Source organism: Cornus florida, unplaced genomic scaffold (genome assembly GCF_030987335.1).
Source record: "Cornus florida cultivar Cherokee Brave unplaced genomic scaffold, ASM3098733v1 CherokeeBrave_3.0.0_Hap2_Chr02, whole genome shotgun sequence".
Classification (NCBI taxonomy): Eukaryota; Viridiplantae; Streptophyta; class Magnoliopsida; order Cornales; family Cornaceae; genus Cornus; species Cornus florida.
This window is the reverse complement of record NW_026775572.1, coordinates 64177825-64199837: the sequence shown is the minus strand read 5'-3', so window position 1 is coordinate 64199837 and position 22013 is coordinate 64177825. Positions and strand designations below refer to the sequence as shown.

Genomic DNA, 22013 nt, shown 5'->3' with positions numbered 1-22013 from the left:
GTGACAGAGCCAGGATTTCAAGTGGGGGCACACTGCCAAACAAAAAAAAAAAAGAAAAAAAAAAAAAAAAACAATACGGAGTATATATATATATATATATATATATATATATATATATAACAACTATAAAATTCAAAAAGACAAAGAAGAAGAAAATTATTAAAATATAAAAGGAAAGAAAAATGAAAGAACATTAATAGGAAATAGTTAAAAAGTTTTAATAAAAATTTGACTTTTTCTACTTAAGGAAATTTAAGGAATGTGAAGAGTAAAAGAAAAAATAAAGAAAAAATAAGAATATAATTTTAGGAACTACAAATTTGAGGGGGGGCACTATATAAATTTTTTCATATATATGGAAATTTTTTTAAAAATTACCACATATATTATAGATTGTTGACCAACTCAGGGGGGGCACGTGCCCCCCTAGGCCTTCATTGGCTCCGTCCCTGAGCACATTGCATAAATCTTATGAATTAGTCGGAGCAAAAGTTCCAGACATCCCGGTTATTGAAAAAAAAAAAGTTTTATCATAATTTTATTTGTATAGTACGGAGTATTACATGAAAAATAAATAAATAAATAAAAATAAAAATTTGTTGTTTCAGGTTTAATTCCCACATTGGTGCTCATTATGTATCAGGTCTTAGGATTGATTCTTCCTAAGTGTAAACAATTTCTTAGGAGTCATGCCTTCAAATATAATTTGAATTTTACCCGATTCATTTGGATGACATATTAAACGAGTCTTGTGAATTATTCGGAGCAAAAGTCTCGAACACCCCGAATATTGAAAAAGAAAAAAAATAAAATAAAATAAATGTTTTCGTTCAAAGGTTTAATTAGGATGAAAAACCAAAAGATCAAGGGTAGTCATGTAATTTAATTAAAGAAGGCTAAATATAGAGCGCAAATATCATTTTAGGTCCGTCCTCAGCTTTGTACGACTATGTTTATGTATGATAATCAATAATAATCCTTCGCTTTATAACATACATGTATAAAAGATTTGATAACACAAAGTGAAGATGCAAGAATTCGTTTCTTCTTTCTCTCTCTCTCTCCTCTCTCTAGAATTCTTCCAAAAAATTTCCACCTTCTTATCCACCTGTAATGGTCTATTTATAGACCAGTACAATTATTATTGTTACCTGATTACATTGGGCCTATATTCAAAAGTTTTCTTCCTTCTGGGCCTGATCTTCCAATGGGCTTGATCTTCCTCGGTGGATCTCCAGGTTCGGCCCATTCCAGGGTACTTTGGCATGGGCCCTACTTCAATTGTTCGACCCGATCCTGTTCCAGCAAACTATATCCGGCCCATGCCACTTGCTGCATCCTCAACTGCCCCCATAATTACCCCTTATTGATTAGGGGGTAATTATTAGAGGCTGCTAATGATAACCTGATAGCTCGAGAAGATCGCGTGGGAGAATGGACGGTTAGATTTAGGGGTCGGCGTTTCGAGATTCAAAAAAACTCATCGCTTTCCTGACTCCTCGGCCCTTGGGCTCACCTTATCTTTATAAGCTTCATAGATGTTCCATCGATCCTCTTGACCGTCTCCATCTCACTTTCTGTTGTTCGAATCCTCTTCGGCGATCTCTTACAAAAGATCCTCCTTCCAGTGGCCTTGCAGTACTTATTGCCGTTCTCACTCTCTGAGGTTAGTTTCATTTGCATTTTTCTTTTGGAAGACTTCTTTCTCCTCCTCGAAATCTTCATTCATTCTCACCATAATAGTAGATCTAGATGTTCTTCGCATGAAACTTCACCTCCCTGACGATGTAGAAATTAGAAATTGCCCCCGAGAGGTGAATATTAGAACTGGTGCTGGCCTTCTTCCCGGCGAGGTCCTGTTTACACTCCTCTATCTTAATCTCCTTAGGTTTCCTTTGCATCCCTTCTTTTGCTATGTTTTCAACAAGCTAAAATCTTTCCCCTTTGCAAGTAAACCCAAATTTCCTTAGGATCTTGTCTGTTATGTTACTCCTGATTCGTGACAGAGGTCTGGATCTGGACCTCGTAGATCTTCTCCTCTGTTACAAGGTTAGCAAGATCAGAACTGATGAACCGTTTTACCACTTTTTCCCCATTGAGAAGAGGTCCATTTGCACGGATAAAATCAAATCCGAGAAGGGTTGGAGGAAAAATATAATTGGGGTTAGGGGAGCCTGGTTCTCTCCAGCTGCGGAGGATTTCCCTATCCCGAGCACCTTTGGAGAGTGCTCTGTCTCTTTTTACAAGAAATATAAAAACCATAAGAGTGACTGTCCTTGCGAGATTTGCATTCCTCGTTTTTGTACTTTCTTGTGCCATTCCTTAGGCATTCCTTGTGATGATTTGAGCTACGGTGTGTGCAAGGATAGGGATAACTACCTGAAGCAGTACGTTCTGACCAACGTTCCCTCTTGCTCGGACCTCCTCACCTCAGACAATCTTTTCGATATCTCAGTCCTCGGCAAAACAATGAGCCAACTCCAGATCCCTTCCTTTGGCAGGAAAAAAACTGCCCCCAGGCCTGCTATCACCCCTGCATCAAATTCTTCACCAGCTTCAGCATCTTCCTCTGTTACCCTTTCTGATACCACTCCTTCCACCGATCCATCCGTGACGGCTGCTGACCCGATCGCTAACACAGCGACCGCCAGTCCGAACGTTACCCCTTCTGTCAGCAATCCTCCTAGTTCTACCACTGCTTTCGCACGGGAAAAGGCAAGAGGAAAAAGGCACCAACCTGATAGTGCCCTCAGCATTGATGTTCCTTTATCTCAGAGGGTTAGGCCCTCTGGGCCGAATGTGATATCCCTAGCGAGACCTCCTCAGACTAGGCCCCCTACCCCTTCTGGGCATGCCTCCGCTTCAAGAACGACGCCATGGAACCCTCGCTTCATTCGAACAGACGGATCGTCTGTTAAACCGACCGAGACCATGTTCAAAGATGGTCAGACCGTAATGGCTTACTACAGGAGCATGTGGACTCCCAAGGACATTGAGGTAGCCAAAGGTCTGTCTCAGAGGGAAGTGTTCAGCCGATTTCCCTTATCCGCCATGGAGGTAACTTCTGCCCCTTAGTCAATAAGTCTTTACACAGTCTTTACACTTATTTTTTTCTAACCATCTGCTCGGATTAACCAGTTGTCCTGTATATCTCTACAGAGCCTGTACGGGATGATGGCTATGCAGAAACAAATTGAGCATGTGAATGCCAAGGTCCGTGCGCTTTCTGATAGCCTTAATGCAGCGAACAAGGAGAACGATGATTTGGCTGCTCAGAAGACCGGGTTGATGGTTCAGCTTGGTAAAATTAAAAAGGAGAGGAATTCAATGAGGAAGGAGACTGACTCTCTTCAGGATGAGAGGAATGCATTGCAGCTCGAAAAGAGTGTCTGGCATACCGAGCGGGAATCCCTTAAGGCTGAAAAGGAAGAACTGCTGCGCCTTCTGAGTGATGAGCAATCCGCTCAGATGGCCTTTGAGAAAAGGGCCTTGGACGAGCGCAACGCTTTACTCGATACCATTAGTAGGGTAAACGGTGGTATGCTAGCTCTGCATGCTCAGTTCTCTAGAGTTGGAGCCCTTAGATATGCTCAGGGGTTTCGAGAGGGTTATGCCGATCGTGTTCCGGATGAGGGTCAGACCGGTTCTACCCCGGATAATGTTGACAAGGAACTGGATATTGACCCTCCTGGTGTTTATGCCGATCCAGACTCCACCGCTACTGAGGGCATATTTGATGAATGCCAAGAGATTGCCTCTTCTCGGATCACTCCTACTCCTTCTGCTACTCTGACTTTGGACATTCTTCCTCTGTCCACCTTGACTCCATCTGTTATTACTGCTGAAGATAACCCTCAGCAGAATGATTCTTCCAACGCTATTGAGGGTAGGACTCAACAGAATGATTCTGTCATTTACCTCGACTCTCCACCTCGTGAGGATGGTGATACTAACAATAATGAGGAGACAGCCCAGCATCATCAAGAGGCTGACGAGGCAAACGCCTCTTAGTTAGAACTTTTTTTTTTTTTTTAATGTACTGACTTTTGTATATTCGCCATCTTTACACCTCATCTTTTTTGTAACTCTTTGAACTTTATTAATGAGATAGCCGACTTCTGATCAAGCTCTTTATGTAAACTCTTTTTTTTTTTTTTTTTAGTGTTTGGCGTTCGGCTCATAGTGCCAGCTGCCACTTACTTTGCTCAGGCGCCTGGCGCTCGGCTAGAATGCCACTTACCACTTAGCCCTCTTTTTTTTTTTTTTTCTTTTCTTAGCAAGTGTTTGGCGTTCGGCTCATAGTGCCAGCTGCCACTTACTTTGCTCAGGCGCTTAGCGCTCGGCTAGAATGCCACTTGCCACTTGGCCCTTTTTTTTTTTTTTTTTTTTTTAGCAAGTGTTTGGCGTTCAGCTCATAGTGCTAGCTGTCACTTACTTTGCTAAGTGTTTGGCATTCGGCTCATAGTGCCAGCTGCCATTTACTTTGCTCAGGCGCCTGGCGCTCGGCTAGAATGCCACTTGCCACTTGGCTCTCTCTTCTTTCTTTTCTTAGCAAGTGTTTGGCATTCGGCTCATAGTGCCAGTTGCCACTTACTTTGGTCAGGCGCCTGGCGCTCGGCTAGAATGCCACTTACCACTTGGCCCTCTCTTCTTTCTTTTCTTAGCAAGTGTTTGGCGTTCGGCTCATAGTGCCAGCTGCCACTTACTTTGCTTAACCTTTTAAAGAGGAGTATAATCTTTATAAATCTCAGAAACTTGTACATTCGACTGTGTTCAATTGAAAATGAACAAAATTCAGTATTGAATCTCAACTTTTTATTGATAATACCTCTTCAGAGAAATAGCATTCCAAGGCTTGTTAACCAACCTTCCGGCCATGGTTTCTAAGGTATATGCCCCCTTTCCTATGGCTTCTGCAATTCTGTATGGGCCTTCCTATGGTGGCATCATCTTTTTAACTATCCCCACCTTCTTTTTTTAGAACCAGATCACCTGGTCTAAAGTCTCTGTGCTTTACTTTCTTGTTATGGCTGTTCGCAAGCGTCTGCTGGTAGGATGCGAGCCTTACCGCTGCTGCATCTCTTTTTTCTTCCAGCAAATCGAGGTTAAACCTTAACATACTATCATTATGCTTACGGTTCTATGCCAAGTTTTGAACAGTCGGAACTAAGTACTCGACTGGTATAGCTGCCTCGGTACCATACGCCATGGTGAATGGGTTTTCTCTAGTCGGTCGTCTTGGGGTCGTTCTGTAGGCCTATAGGACGTTCGGCAGTTCATCTAACCACCTTCCTTTCTTTTCTTCTAGCTTCTTCTTGATATAAGTAAAGATTGTTCTATTGTAATTTTCGCCTGTCCATTGGCCTATGGGTGACTTACTGCCGCCAGCTTTTCATTAATTCCATATTCCTCCAACAGCTCTCTTACTTGCTTACTGTCAAGGTTGGTCCCATTATCCATGACGATTGACCTCGGAACATCAAACCAGCAAATAATATTACTCCAAATGAATCGTCTCACATGAGTTTGAGTAACGCTCGGATATGGCTCTGCTTCCACCTACTTAGTAAAGTAATCTGTAGCCAGCAGCACATACTTGTTCTGAGCTCTGGCAGTTAGTAGAGGACCAACTACATCCATCCCCCACTGTGCGAAAGGCCATGGTGTGGCCATTACGTGCAAGTCTTCAGGTGGTTGGTGAATCCGTGGTCCGAACCTTTGGCACTTATCGCACCTTCTGGACAATTCTTCCGAGTCTCGCGATATGTTCGGCCAGAAATACCCTTACGCCATTGCTTTGTGCACTAAAGATCTCCCCCCATAGTGGTTTCCACATACACCTTCATGAATAGCTCGTAGTATTTACCGAGCCTCTGTGGGGGTAACACACTTTAAGTACGGTCCGGAAAAAGATCTTCTGTACAACAAGTTATGCACTACGGCGTACTTCGCAGCATTCGCTTTGATTTTCCTAGCCTCATCTCTTTGCTCAGGCAGAGTACCATCTCGGATGTAAGTTATGATCGGATCAATCCAACTTGGCTTATATGGAAAACATTCACCTGCCAAGGATCCGAGCCTGAAGGTTCTTCGAAAATGGATGGCTGGTTTAATATTCCCACTGGAATCACCCTTGCCAATGTTTCTCCAGAACCCGAGGCACTACATGCTAGCCGGTCGGCATCTTTGTTATACTCTCTTGGAATTTGAATGAATTCAATTTTTTCAAAGTACTTGGCCTCCCGCATAACAGCAGAACGATATGCTTCCATCGTTTCATCCTTGGTTTCATACTCACCCCTCACCTACCGAACAATTAACTGTGAGTCACTAAAAACATTCAAATTCCTGACCTTAAGCTCTTTGGCAAGCTTAATTCCTGCCAGCAGCGCTTCATACTCTACCTCATTGTTCGTGGCTCCGAATTCAAGCCGAAGCGCTTGGCTTAAGGCTGTACCTTCTGGCATCTGCAGTTTGATCCCAATGCCTGCACCCATCTGATTTGAGGATCCATCAACGAAGAGTTTCCATAAGTAACCACGAAGATCCTCCTCCACGTCCTCTGAATCACATTTTAGTAAAAAATCTGCCACCGCTTGCCCTTTGATTGCTGTTATAGGTTCGTATGTGATATCAAATGAGCTTAACTCTATGGCCCACTTCGTCATTCTTCCTGAGAGATCTGGTTTGTGCAGGATTATCCTGATAGGGAAATTGGTTAGAACAATGATAGGATGGGATTCAAAATAATGCCTGAGCTTTCTTTTTGCATGCACCAGCGAGAGTATCACCCGCTCTGCCTTTGAATAACGTCTTTTGGCCTCAGTCATTGTCTTGCTAACATAGAACACTGGATATTGCTTCCCTTCTGTGTAGCACTTGTCGCGATGCTGGATACTCCGAGATATAAAAACAGCTTTTCGCCCGATTCTGGAGCTGACAGTACCGGAAGGTTCTGCATATACTTTTTCAGAGCAGTTAAAGCTAGGCGCTGTTCATCCCCCCAAACTTGCCTGCCGTGGCTTCGTATTGTGTCAAAAAATGGTTTGCATCGATCTGACAATTTGGAAATGAACCGGCTCAGTGCAGCAATCCGTCCCGTAAGTGTTTGCACTTTTTTGACTGTCGTCGGCTCGGCATTCTTAATCAGAGCATCCGCTTGGGCAGGGCTTGCCTCGATGCCCCTGAGATTAACCACGTGCCCTAGGAATTAGCCTGAACTTACACCGAATAAGCACTTGGTCGGATTGAGCTTCATTCCATATCGCCTCAACACATCAAACACGTCTCGCAGATGCTTCACATGATCAGCTTTCTTCTTACTTTTTACCACCATGTCATCAATGTAAGCTTCCACTATCTTCCCTATTTGTTCCTTAAAAATTTTACTAATAAGTCTTTGGTAAGTTGCTCCGGCGTTCTTCAGTCCGAATGGTATAACTTTATAGCAATACGTCCCGCGTTCGGTAACAAAAGAAGTTTTTTCTTCATCAGCGGGGTCCATGGGGATCTGATTATAACCTGAATAAGCATCTAAAAAGGTCAAGCATTCATATCTAGTAGTTGCATCCACCATCTGATCAATCTTTGGCAGCGGGAAGCTATCCTTCGGACAGGCTTTGTTTAAATTGGTAAAATCAATGCATACGCGCCATTTCCCATTTTTCTTCGCACAACGACCACATTTGATAACCAGTCAGGGTAGTACACTTCTCTTACAAACCCCGCATCAAGCAGTTTGTCAACCTCCTCGGTAATAATTCGGTTGCGCTCGGGGGCAAACTGTCGCTGCTTCTGCTTTACAGGGTTTGCATTGGGGTTAACGTTCAAGGAGTGACAAGATACAGAAGGATCGATCCCTGGCATGTCTAGGTGACTCCATGCAAACACATCTGCGTTTTGAGACAAAAAATCAATTAATTCCTGCTTTTCCTCCTCAACAAGTCGTTCCCCCACTCTGGTTGTCCGTTCCGGTCGGAACTGATCGATCTGCACATCAAACAGGGGTTCTTCAGTCAAGCCTACTGGCTCCTCCTCCCCACTCTGCTTGGAGGGAGGCTCTTGTAATTGCTATCTCGGACTTGCTGAACGAATGGGAGCTTTCCCCTTTCCGGCATGTTTCAGTGTTACAGAATAACATTCTTTAGCTGCAACCTGGTCTCCATGAATGTTAATCACTTTGGTTCCATCTGGCCCCAGGCATCTCATTACCTGATGCAGAGTGGAAGGAACACCTTGAACTCTGTGGATCCACCCTTTGCCCATCAGAAGATTGTAAGAGGGATGAATTTCAACAACCACAAAGGTTTCCATCAAAACCCTTTCGGCAACATGTACCGCTACCTCCACCGTACCGACGGGCTCCACTCGCTTTCCATCAAACCCTAGTAGTGGATTTCAGCCGATCCTGTTTGATCTCGAGCCGATCGAATGTGTCTCTTGGCATGATGTTCGCACTACTTCCAGGGTCAATTAGAACTCTGCGCACTAAGCATTTGGCCACTGTCAAACTTACGACCAGCGGGTCCTCATGAGGGATCTGAACACACAACAAGTCTGTTACGTCAAACTTTATCTGCGTTGATGTGCTTTGTTGGTGCAGAGTGTTTACAATGCCTATCATTCTCTTCGTTCGTGCCTGGCGAAGGTGTGTTCGAAGCAGTTCATCTGACTCCTCGGTAGGTTCTGGCCGACCGTGAATTGCATTGATTACTCGAAGTGGTTGCGTGTTGTGAGAATTCGACTTCTGATTCTTCTTCACGTGCTCCATTGGTCGGTTCTGTTCCACCGCTGGTCCTTGAATATAACTTGCGAACTCCCCTCTGGCTATCAGCATCTCTACTTGTCTCCTTAGGTTCCTGCATTCGTTAGTCTGGTGGCCAAAATCAGAATGAAATGCACAGTGCTTAGACTGATCCCTCTGTTCGAGAGGTTGTCTGATTGGTAAAGGAGGTTGGAACTTATCTTTATTTTCTTGGTACAACCTTGCTAAAGTAACTTTCAATGGAGTAACCAGCTCTTCCTCTCTGGACCTCTTCTCAGATTTCCACGAGGAGCGTTGCGGCTGAACCTGTTTTTGCCTGATCTTTGCTTTGGTCTTTTCTTCCGTGGATATGACGGATGTCTTCCGAGCGTTTGCCGCCTCTTCTTCTTCCAAGTGCACAAATCCATCGGCTCTTTTGTTAAGTTCATCCATAGTCTTCGGCGGGTTCACCACCAAGCTTGTGTGGAATAGGGTGCCACGGTTCATGGCCAGTATGAATGCTTGAACTGCCGTTGAAGGGTGACATTCAAAAACCATGCTCTTGGTAAGGTTAAACCTGGCTAGAGACGCTCATCAGCATGTTGCTTCATTGTGAATAGGCTCGAAATATCTTTCGCTGGACGCTTGTTTCCATAGTATTGGCTTATGAACCGATCACACAAGCTTCGGAAACTATCCACTGAACCCCTCGGCAGGTTCTTGAACCAATTCAGAGCTAGTCCGGCCAGACTCGTAGGAAAGCACTTGCACATCAAAGAGTCATTCTCAGTGTTTAGAGCCATTTTCAACTGGATGTGATACACGTGATCGATCGGATAGGTCGTTCCGTCGAACAGAATGAAAACGGGCATGGAAAATTTCCTCGGACTCGGAGCATTCAGAATCTCATCGGTGAATGGTGAATCAACTGTTCGAGCTGATGAACGGAGTGCTTCATTTTCCCTCTGGAACCTCGCGGTTGCTTTTTGGTCTACTGATCTCCTCTCTGAGCTGTGATAGTCGAACGTCGTCATGGAAGGCCAATAGGTCGGATCAAATGACCTGTCCTCAACAAAGTCTTTACGCCATGGAGGCATAGCTTTGTGACGATTCAACTCTGTTGCTTCACCTCGGCTGAGCGTTTCTTGATGTGGATCAAAAGTCATTGCTTCGTTTCGCCTAATCTGCTCACGCCGTGGATCCATGTGAGTTGATCCTTCACGATCATCAATACGACGAAGATTTGGCGGCAAACTGTCTCGCCGAATTTCCTCGCGGTGAGGATCTACTAGATTGTTTCTAACCTCCTCACCGTGATGTGCTGCATCGGTACGTGCACCTTCTTCTCCTACCGGGAGTGGTCGTGGAATTACTGGAGCTTCTAGACGCTGCATTTCAGTCCTTAGATCTGCATTTTCTCTCCGGAGAGCTTCGATCATGTTCATCAACTCATCAAGTTTCACTTGCTGGACGTTCTCAACCGTATTGGAGTTGTCACCCCCTATCATGATTCCGGATCGAAACAAAGGCATGAATTACGAACTCCGAAACAGATCTAAGCATCACCGATGCAAACTCCGTTAGATCTGGGCTTAACTTCACCGAATCGTGATCACTGTTTGCTAGATCTGAACTTTTCTAGCTTTGAACTCACCGGATCTGACTGCAATTGAGCAAATCACGATTGCGTCATTCCGAAGCAAATACCTCAGAATCCACAATAAGCAAGAATTCTCTCTGAACAAACTACAATCTCACTGATCTGGATTCAACTTCCAGAAATCACACTGTGTACTCACAAACTCGATTGAACTAATATGGTACTGATCGGGCTCGAATTGATCTTCTTCCTCGTTTCCCACAGACGGCGCCAATTGAAGATGCAAGAATTTGTTTCTTCTTTCTCTCTCTTTCTCTAGAATTCTTCCAAAAAATTCCCACATTCTTATCCACCTGTAATGGTCTATTTATAGGCCATTACAATTATTATTGTTAACTGATTACATTGGGCCTATATTCAAAAGTTTTCTTCCTTTTGGGCCTGATCTTCCAATGGGCTTGATCTTCCTCGGTGGATCCTCCAGGTTCGGCCCATTCCGGGGTGCTTTGGCATGGGCCCTACTTCAATTGTTCGACCCGATCCCGTTCCAACGAACTATATCCGGCCCATGCCACTTGCTGCATCCTCACAAAGATTTTGCAATGTCATGCATGACATATGATTGAAAATTTGAAATCATCAATCCACAGCACTTATTATTTGACAACAAAATTTACCTAGTATCTTTTGAACTTTGTTCTTTCGTCAACGAGTTCATGGTCAACTTCTATAAACTTCACTTATTGCTTGCTTAAAAGTTTATTATAATTTCAATCCAAAAGGGTTGGTTTACTTCGAAAAAATTTGAGTCATGATGTCTCTCATAAAGTCTATCAGATTCATTCATCATTTTAAAGGAGCTATGTTTATGAATATAGTTTGAATCTTATTGGATCTGTGAGTACATTGCATGACTCCTCTGGGTTAATCGAAACAAAAGTCTCAAACACTTGGGTTATTAAAAAATAAAAAAAAAATTATTATAATTTCATTTGTATAGTATTACATGAAAAAATATATATATATAGGTACAACAAAATATATATATATATATATATATATATATATATATTTTGTTGTACCAAGTTTTATATATATATATATTTTGTTGTACCAGGTTTTATTTCTACATTGGGTTCGCTAACTATCAGGTTTTAGAATCGATTCTTCCTAAATGGAAACAATTCCTTAGAGGACATGCCCTCAAAATATAGTTCGATTTTTACCAAATTCGTGTGAATGGCATATGAAACGAGTCTTATGGATTATTCCGAGCAAAAGCCTCAAACACCCCAAATATTGAAAAAAAATTACTATTTAAAAAAAAAAATTTATAACTTCATTTTGCATGACATCGCATGAAAAAAATATATGTTTTGTAGTGGCAGGTATTATTCCCACATTGGGCCACTAATTTTAAGCGTACTACCACTACTATATGATTTCATAACAATCATCATTATAAACCCCACTTCGATCATTAATTTCAAATCCAAGAGATAATTAAGAGATAGAGTGCAATGGAATAAAAGTAGTCGGAGAGTCAGACAATAATTTCACATAGGTTGTTAGTGATAGATTATTCTAGTTTCATAACAATCATCATTGTAAATTTGTATGGTTAGATGGAACAACGGTGATAACATAAATTAAAAGTAGAAAATAAATTATTTAGTTATGAAGAATTTTTTTTTTTGAAAAGTTATTAAGAAAGTATTACTTCATGGTATAAAAATTATCATAAAATATTATGACTTACTTAAATTAGGAGCGAAGTCCGTGTATGTCTTGGGCATTTGCCCCTTGATTTTAGGGGTGGTCAATTGATCCGTTAATTTGCAAATTTAATTTGATTCGATTCATGAGAATCAGATCGGATCATTACACTTACGAATCAGTGGTAGATTCAATAATTTCTTTTAAAAAATAAAATTTAAGTGCTTCAATCACTCTCTAATTCATTTTCTTTCAAAGTTATGTAATTCTTCTTTCTTTTTTGATCTTATACATCTTTTTTTTTTTTTAAATTCTTCTTCTTCTTCTCCTTCTTCATTATTTTTTTTTTTTGGCACTACGCCTGAATTGAAATTCTATCTCTGCCCCTAACTTACATTGTCCTTATTTTTAATTAAATAAAACAATAGGTTTAAATAAATTTAGATTGAATAAATTTATTGGTCTTTTTTGACAAATAAAAGCAAAATAATAATCTTAAAAAAAAAAATTTGTAGGACACCTAGAGACATATATAGACTGTTGTACTATTTTTGTCAAAAGTTATGCATAAACACATTTTATTTTACAAACTAAGTGGGGTATAATTATAATTTCATATAACTTTCTCAGGAAATCAACTGTGTTTTTTAGGAAAATTTATCAAAAAGTTAAGGTGGTTATGGAAATTTACTTTTTTACAAAAAATAAATAAATAATAAAAAAATAGTTTTTCACCATTCAGACTTTTAAGATGTTAAAGAAAAAATATTATTATTATTTTTTTTTTTTTTCACATTCTCTAACATTTGCAGACTCTTGAGTTTCACGCAATAAAATAGAGTAGACAGTAAAGTTTTATATAGGGATTTTATTGAAGAAAGTCGGGTAGCATAGAAAAAAATAAAAAAAGAAAAAAAGGTAAAAATAGAGATGGAGTAATTGAGTTTTCAGTGATCAAAAAAGAGAAAAACGATCACTTACAAAAAAAAAAAAAAAGAAACGATCAAATTAGAGGCTAAAAATTAACCCATGGGAAAGTTTTTGAATTTTAAAATTTTATACAACAAAATAAAAACATAAAAAATTTGAGTGATATTTAAAATTTTATAAAAATTTATAAATAAATAATAAAAAAATAAAAAAGATGAATAATTTAGTAATACTAATGTATTGTTTTGATTTCAGTTAGAGGTCGGTTAAAATGACTCCCTCTTAATAGTTGAGGGATTAATTGCTAAAGATATTTATAAAGATTTTTTTATAAATGGATAAAAGTTCAGAGGTTTTTTTACTATTCACCTAATATAAATTGAGTTGTTGGTAAATTATTGTAGCAGTGTTTTGAAAGAAATGTATTTAGTAAAGAATATATATTTAAAATGTTTCGATCAAAAGTCAGAAATATCAATTTGATATTTTTATTTGTTTTCGTGTCATTTTAGTTACAGTTTTGAAAGGATTAAAATACTATTTTTACTTAAAATATTAATTTAAATAATAACTCATGATAAACTTTTTTTTGAATAATTATTTTTTTCGAGTAGAACAATAAAGGAGGAATCAATTGTGGTCATCTTTCACGCCATGTGCGCGTGTGTGTGTATATATATATATATATATCTATATATGTTGAAGCGGAGAACTATCTGGTGATTGAAAGGCTGCAGCAGAAGTGAGAGAAAAGATTATACAGAGAGAGAAATGGAAGCAGCAGCGGCCAAACCAATCATCAAAGTCGCAGCTCTCTGCGGATCTATTCGCAAAGCTTCCTTCAATCGAGGCCTCCTCCACTATGGTACTCTCTCTTTAGTCTCTACCAACCTATATGCTTTTGTGTGTGTATAAATATATATATATATATATATATATATATATATATGAGTGTGTGAATTTTTTGTCTCTTGTGGTTTCATATGAGTTGAGTTTGGATTTTGATCATCATTTGGTGTTGTTGATTGTAGCGATTAAGCTATCCAGAGAGTCTATCAACGGTTTACAGATCGAATACGTGGACATAGCGCCACTGCCGATGCTTAACACCGATCTTGAGAAGGATGGAAGGTTCCCGCCGGCGGTGGAGGCGTTCCGGCAGAAAATTCTTGAAGCCGACAGCATCCTCTTCGCCTCGCCGGAGTACAATTACTCTGTAACTGGTATTACTTCTTCCTCTTTTTCTTTTCTTTTTTTTTTTTTTTTTCTTCTTTTAAATTTCCATTTACAGAACATTTGAACTACTAATAATAATAGTAGTTCTTTTTTTTACAGAACATTTTACGTTGAATTGCATATTACTATACTATCCGGATAATACATTGTTGCATCTTTTATGTGCTACTTATACATTTGCTTGTTATCGATATTTTTCCCCATTTTGCTAGCACCTTTGAAGAATGCAATTGATTGGGCTTCAAGGCCTCCAAATGTTTGGGCCGGTAAGGCTGCTGCTATTGTAAGTACTGGAGAGGATTTTGGCGGAGGACGATCTCAGTATCATCTCCGCCAAATCGGAGTTTTCCTTGATCTTCATTTCATCAATAAGCCTGAATTTTTCTTGAACGCGTTCCAACCTCCTGCAAAGTTCGATAGTGATGGCAACTTGATCGATGAGGGGGCCAAGGAGAGGTTGAAAGAAGTTCTTTTAGCATTGCAGGCTTTTACGTTGCGACTCCAAGGCAAGTGCTGAATGAAATCATTATGTTCATTTCCTCCATGGCGTTATTATTTGCATCTGTGATGCCACAGACTTGAAATTGTTGTGCATTTATGTTGGGACTAAAAAAGGGGAAAAAAAAGAAGAAAAGAATTATGTAATTTATTTCCATTTTACTTGGGATATTCTGTGGTGATATGAACTTTCTAGTCTCAGTTGCAATTAGTGGTAGCTAGGTGGATTCTGTTTCTACATAGTGATGACTGAATGTATGCCCTGTCTAAACTATATTTCAACTTTGTTTGAATTTGTAAATAAACTCTAAACTATATTTTGTGAATAACATTTTGTTACAGAATGCCTCAATGCATAAAGTATATTTTATTAAATGACTATAATTCCCTTTGTTATTGAATTACACTTAATCTATTTTTCTTATTGAAATAAATTATGAAAAAAATAATAATAATACTAATTTTCTTCATTAAATTTGCATAAATATATTTTAGAAAATTTTAAAAACAATTTCATTATTTTCTTAATTTTTCATTAATATACTTGAGGATACCAAAAATGAAATGGGCCGGATACGATCCGGATATGACCCGCGAAAGGAGCATCGGATCAAGCGATTGGGTTCAGCCCACATAGAGGCACTGCAGAATGGGCCAAACCTCTGAGATCTACTCAACAAAGTCAGGCCCATTAGGAAGGAAGCCCGAAGCTAGGGGCCAGCATAAGAAATCAGTTATGACATCCCAATAGTGATTGTAATTGCCTATAAATATACAAGAGTGGTAAAGAAAAAAGGAGGGATAGAAAAAATGTAATGAAACTCTAAAAAAATTTGGAGAGATATTTTCTAGCATTTACAATTGGCGCCGTCTGTGGGAATCGTTGAAGATTGATGCATGTTTGATCAACATCATGTTGATTCAGACTAATTCGTGAAGACGAAGCTTGATTTCTAGAAGTTGAATCCAGATCTAAGGGATTGCGGTTTGCTCTTGAGAAGTTCTTGATTTCTGATTGATTTTGAGAAATTGGCATCAGATTTACGCAGTGGTGATTCATTCTATTGTGGCTCGATCTGACAAGTTCAAAGACAGGAAAACTCAGATTTAGCAAATGGTGAACGTAATTCATAAAATTTGAGTCCGGATCTGACGTGATTCACGTTAATGAAACTCAGATCTGATTTAGAATTTGTAATTCATGCCTTTGCTCCGTTCTGGAATGATGACTGGGAGTGAGAACTCTAATCCGGTAGAAAATGTCCAGCAGATGAAACTTGATGAGTTGATGAACATGATCGAAGCTCTTGGGAGAGAGAATGCAGAGCTAAGGACTGAAATGCAGCTTCAAAAAACTCCGGTGATTCCGCGACCGCTCCCAGTAGGAGAAGAAGTTCTACGTCCTGGTGCTGCACATCACGGTAAGGAGGTGGGAAACAACCAGACAGATCTTCACCATGAGGAGGTCCGGCCAAATAATTTACCGCCAAATCCTCATCGTGTTGATGATCGTGAAGGATCAACTCACGTAGATCCACGGCGTGAACAGCTCAGGCGAAACGAAGCCATGACTTTCGATCCATATCAAGAAATGCACAACGAAGAAGAAGCAATAGAGTTTGATCGCCACAAAGCTATACCGCCGTGGCATAAGGAGTTTATAGAGGAAAGATCATTCGATTCGTCTTATCGGCCTTCCATGGCAATGTTTGATTATCGAAGTTCAGAAAGGAGATCTATAGATCAGAGAGCTATCGCAGGGCTCCAGAGGGACAATGAAGCCCTCCGCTCAGCGGCTCGAACGGTTGACTTGTCGTTTACTAATGAAATTCTGAATGCTCCGAGTTCGAGGAAATTCTCCATGCCCATTTTCATTCTGTTTGACGGGACGACCGATCCGATTGATCATGTATATCACATCCAGTTGAAAATGGCCTTGAAAACTGAGAACGATTCCTTAATGTGCAAATGCTTTCCTACAAGTCTAGCTGGACCAGCGCTCAATTGGTTCAAGAACCTGCCGAGGGGCTCAGTGGATAGTTTCCTAAACTTATGCGATCGGTTCCTAAGCCAATACTATGGGAATAAACATCCAGCAAAGGACATTTCGAGCCTATTCACAATGAAGCAGCATGAGGATGAGCGTCTCCAAGCTTTTCTTACCAGGTTTAACCTTACTAAGAGCATAGTGATTGAATGTCATCCTTCTACTGCGGTTCAAGTGTTTAAATTGGCCATGACTCGTGTCATTCCATTCCACACAAGCTTGGTAGTGAATATGCCGAGAACTATGGATGAACTCAATGAAAGAGCTGATGGTTTTGTGCGCTTAGAAGAAGAGGAAGCAGCTAACGCTCAGAAGACATCCATCATATCAACAGAAGAGAAAACCAAAGTGAAGATCAGGCAAAAGCAGGTTCAACCACGGCGTCAGACCTCTTGGAAATCTGAGAAGAGGCCCAGAGAGGAAGAGCTGGTTACTCCATTGAAAGTCACCCTAGCAAGGCTGTACCAAGAAAATAAAGATAAGTTCCGATCTCCTTTACCGATCAGACAGCCCCTCAAACAGAGGGACCAGTTTAAGCATTGTGCATTCCATTCTGACTTTGGCCATCAGACTAATGAAGGCATGAACCTAAGAAGACAGGTAGAGATACTGATAGCCAGAGGAGAGTTCGCAAGTTATATTCAAGGCCCGGCGGTAGAACAGAACCGACCGATGGAGCACGTGAAGAGGAATCAAAAGCCGAACTCCCAAGACTCGCAGCTAGTTTGAATAATCAATGCAATTCATGGTCAGCCAGAACCCACTGAGGAGTCTGATGAACTGCTTCGAATAAGCCTCCGCCAGGCACAGATGAAGAGGAGGATAGGTAGTGTAAACACTCTGCACCAGCAAAGCACATCAACACAGATAAAGTTTGACAAAACTGACCTGTTACGTGTTCAAATTCCTCACGAGGATCCGTTAGTCGTCAATTTGACAGTAGCGGAGTGCTTAGTACGACGAGTCCTGATTGATCCTGGAAGTAGCGCAAATGTTATGCAGAGGGACACTTTCAATCAATTCAAAATAAAACCCGAGAGGCTCGAGTCCACTGCAAATCCCTTGCTAGGGTTCGATGGAAAATAGGTGGAACCCATCGGTATGGTAAAAGTCGCAGTGCAGGCTGCAAAAAGGGTTCTGATAGAGAGCTTTGTGGTTGTTGAGATCCATCCATCTTACAACCTTCTGATGGGCAGAGGATGGATTCACAAAGTTCAGGGTGTTCCCTCAACTCTGCACCAAGTGATGAGATGCCTGGGCTTGACGGAAATAAGGTGATTGACATTCATGGGGACGAGGTTGCAGCTAAGGAATGTTATTCTATGACGCTGAAATCTGCTGCAAAGGGAAAAGCTCCCATCCGTTCTGCAAGCCCTAGATAGCAATTACAGGAGCCTCCACCCAGCCAAAGTAGGGAAGAGAAGTTGGAGAACTTGACCGAAGAACCCCTTGTTGATATACAGATCGATCATAACAAACCAGAACGAACAACTAGAGTGGGAGTAAGACTTGCTGAGGAAGAGAAATGGGAGTTAATTGATTTCTTGTCTTAGAATGCTGATATGTTCGCTTAGAGCCACTCGGACATACCCGGAATAAGCCCTTCGGTATCCTGCCACTCCCTCAGCGTCAATCCGAATGCGAAGCCTGTAAGGCAGAGGCAGAGAAGATTCGCTCCAGAGCGTAATCGGATCATAGCCGAGGAGGTTGATAGGTTGCTTGATGCGGGATTCATTAGAGAAGTATATTACTCAGACTGGCTTTCGAATGTTGTAGTTGTGCGAAAAAAGAATGGGAAGTGACGAGTATGCATTGATTTCACTAATTTAAACAAAGCTTGTCCGAAGGATAGTTTCCCGCTGCAAAAGATTAATCAAATGGTGGACGCCACTACTGGATACGAACGTTTAACTTTTTTGGATGCTTATTCAGGATAGAATCAAATCCCCATGAACCTGGCTGATGAGGAGAAAACTTCTTTTGTAATCGAACGAGGGACCTATTGCTACAAAGTTATGCCATTCGGATTAAAGAATGCTGGGGCAACTTATCAGAGGCTGATCAGCAAGATTTTCAAGGATTAGATGGGGAAGACTGTAGAGGCTTATATTGACGACATGGTAGTGAAAAGTAAGAGAAGAGTTGACCATTTGAAGCATCTGCAGGACGTGCTTGAGGTATTGAGAAGATATAGAATGAAGCTTAATCCAACCAAATGCTTATTCGGCATAAGCTCTGGTCAATTCCTAGGAGATGTGGTTAATCATAGAGGAATCGAGGCTAGCCCAGCCCAAGTAGAGGCTCTGACCAAGAATGCTGAACCAAAGACGATTAAAGAAATACAAGCCCTCACAGGTCGGATAGCTGCATTGAGCCAGTTTATTTCTAAGCTGTTAGATCGCTGCAAGCCATTCTTTGATACCATACGAAGCCATAGGAGACAGGCCTGGGGGGATGAACAGCGACAAGCGCTAACTAGTTTGAAAGAATATATGCAGAGCCCTCCGATTCTGTCCGCTCCCGAACCAGGAGAAAAGTTATTTTTGCACCTCGGGGTATCTAATATTGCGACGAGTGTTGTTCTGATCCGCTACAAGGAAAGAGCTTAGTACCAAGTGTTCTATGTCAGCAAAACAATGACTGATGCCGAACGAAGATATTCAAAGGCCGAACGAGTGATATTCTCGCTCGTCAATGCAAAAAGGAAGCTAAGGCATTATTTTGAATCCCATCCTATCGTTGTTATGACCGCTTTTCCGATCAGAGTGATCTTGTATAAGCCAGACCTCTCGGGGAGAATGACGAAGTGGGCCATAGAGTTAAGTTTGTTTGACATAACGTATGAACCCAGAACGGCTATTAAAGGGCAAGTAGTGGATGATTTCTTGCTAGAATGTGATTCGTAAGATGTGGAAGAAGGCCTTCGCAGTTGTCCATGGAAACTCTTTGTAGATGGATCCTCAAATCAGCTGGGGGCAGGCATTGGGATCAAATTACAGATGCCAGAAGGCACATTCCTAAGTCAAGTGCTCAGGCTTGAATTCCGAGCCACTAATAATGAAGCAGAGTATGAAGCGTTAAGTTAGCCAACGAGCTGAAAGTCAGGAACTTAACCGCTTTTAGTGACTCACAGTTAGTTATTCGGCAAGTGAATGGCGAATATGAAGCTAAGGACGAAACAATGGAGGCATTCCGTTCTGCCGTCATGCGCGAGGCTAAAAACTTTGATAATGTAAAGTTTGTCCAGTTACCGAGGGAACAAAATGAAGATGCCGATCGGTTGGCATGCAGTGCCTCGGGTTCTGGGGAGACATTGGCAAGGGTGATCCCAGTAGGAATATTGAACCAGCCATCCATCTTTGAAGAACCTTTAGGGTCAGATCCTTGGCAGGTGAATGTCATTCCATATGAACCGAGCTGGATAGATCCGATCATAACTTATGTACAGGATGGCATTATGCCTGAACAAAGGGATGAAGCTTGGAAGATCAAGTCAAATGCAGCGAAATATGCCATAGTGCATAACCAGTTGTACCAAAGATCTTTTTCTGGCCATGCTTAAAATGTGTCACCCCCACAGAGGCTCGGCAGATATTGCGAACCATTCATGAAGGTGTATGTGGGAATCATTTAGGGGGGAGGTCTTTAGCTCACAAAGCAATGATGCAGAGGTATTTTTGGCCGAACATGTCACGAGATGTAAAAGAATTCTCTAGAAAATGCAATAAATGCCAAAGGTTCGGACCACTGATTCACTAACCACCTAAAGATTTGCACGTAATGGCCACGCCCTGGCCTTTCGCGCAATGGGGGATGGATGTGGTTGGCCCTCTGCCGACCACAAGATCACAGAATAAGTACGTTCTATTAGCAATGGATTATTTTACAAAGTGGGTGGAGGCAGAGCCATATCCCAGTGTAACCCAAACTCATGTGAGGTGCTTCATTTGGAATAATATTATTTACCGCTTTGGTGTTCCAAGGTCGATTGTTATGGATAATGGAACTAATCTCGATAGTAAGCAAGTAAAAGAGTTGCTGGAAGAGTATGGAATCAACCAGAAGTTAGCAGCAGTAAGTCATCCGCAGGCAAATGGCCAAGCAGAAATCACAAATAGAACAATCTTTGCTTGCATCAAGAAGAAACTTGAGGATCAGAAAGGAAAATGGTTAGAAGAACTGCCGAACGTCTTATGGGCTTATAGAACGACCCCAAGATGGCCGACCGGAGAGAACCCATTCGCCATGGCATATGGTACCGAGGCAGTTATACTGGTCGAGCACTTGGTTCCGACTGTCCGAAGCTTAGCATGGAGCCAAGAGCAAAACAACAGTATGTTAAGGTTTAACCTCGATATGTTGGAGGAAAAGAGAGATGCAGCGGCAGTAAGGCTCGCATCCTCCCAGCAGACCCTTATGAACAACTATAACAAGAAGGTAAAGCACAGAGACTTTGCACCAGGTGATCTGGTTCTGAAGAGGAAGGTAGGAATGGTTAAAAAAATGGTGTCACCTTGGAAAGGCCCATATAGAATTGCAGAAGTCATAGGAAATGGGGCTTACACCTTAGAGACCATGGCCGAAAGGCTGGTCAATAAGCCATGGAATGCTACATCTCTGAAAAGGTATTATCAATAGAAAGTCGAGTTCCAATTTTATCATTGTTTATTTTCAAATTGTGTACGTATGAATGTACGAAATTTTGAAATCTATAAAGAGCTATCTTCTTTTAAAAAATTGAGTGTTTGAAAAACAGCAAAGTAAGTGGCATCTGGCACTATGAGCCGAATGCCAAAAACTTGCCAAAAAATGAAAGAGTGGCAGTGGCAAGTGGCATTCTAGCTGAGCGCCAACCATTTTGCAAAGTAAGTGGCAGTTGGGACTATGAGCCAAACGCCAAAAACTTGCCAAAAAATGAAAGAGTGGCAGTGGCAAGTGGAATTCTAGCCGAGCGCCAACCACTCTGCAAAGTAAGTGGCAGCTGGTACTATGAGCCGAACGCCAAAAACTTGCCAAAAAGTAAAGAGTGACAGTGGCAAGTGGCATTCTAGCCGAGCACCAACCACTCTACAAAGTAAGTGGGAGCTGGCACTATGAGCCAAATGCCAAAAACTTACCAAAAAATGAAAATGTGGCAGTGACAAGTGGTATTCTAGCTGAGCGTCAACCACTCTGCAAAGTAAGTGGCAGCTGGCACTATGAGTCGAACGCCAAAAACTTGCCAAAAAATGAAAGTGTGGTAG

At 41.2% G+C, this 22013-nt stretch overlaps 2 protein-coding genes across 2 annotated transcripts; both read left to right on the top strand.

Moving 5' to 3' along the window:
- Positions 1-13698: 13698 nt before the first annotated feature.
- On the top strand, positions 13699-14961 carry LOC132287300 (NADPH:quinone oxidoreductase-like). Its single transcript, XM_059789772.1, has 3 exons — positions 13699-13854; positions 14021-14212; positions 14438-14961. The coding sequence occupies exons 1-3, from the start codon at positions 13761-13763 to the stop codon at positions 14740-14742; spliced, it is 591 nt and encodes a 196-aa protein (XP_059645755.1). The 5' UTR covers positions 13699-13760; the 3' UTR covers positions 14743-14961.
- Positions 14962-19951: 4990 nt separating this feature from the next.
- Positions 19952-20332, top strand: LOC132296336 (uncharacterized). The gene has a single exon (XM_059794546.1). The coding sequence runs from the start codon at positions 19952-19954 to the stop codon at positions 20330-20332; it is 381 nt and encodes a 126-aa protein (XP_059650529.1).
- Positions 20333-22013: the final 1681 nt, after the last annotated feature.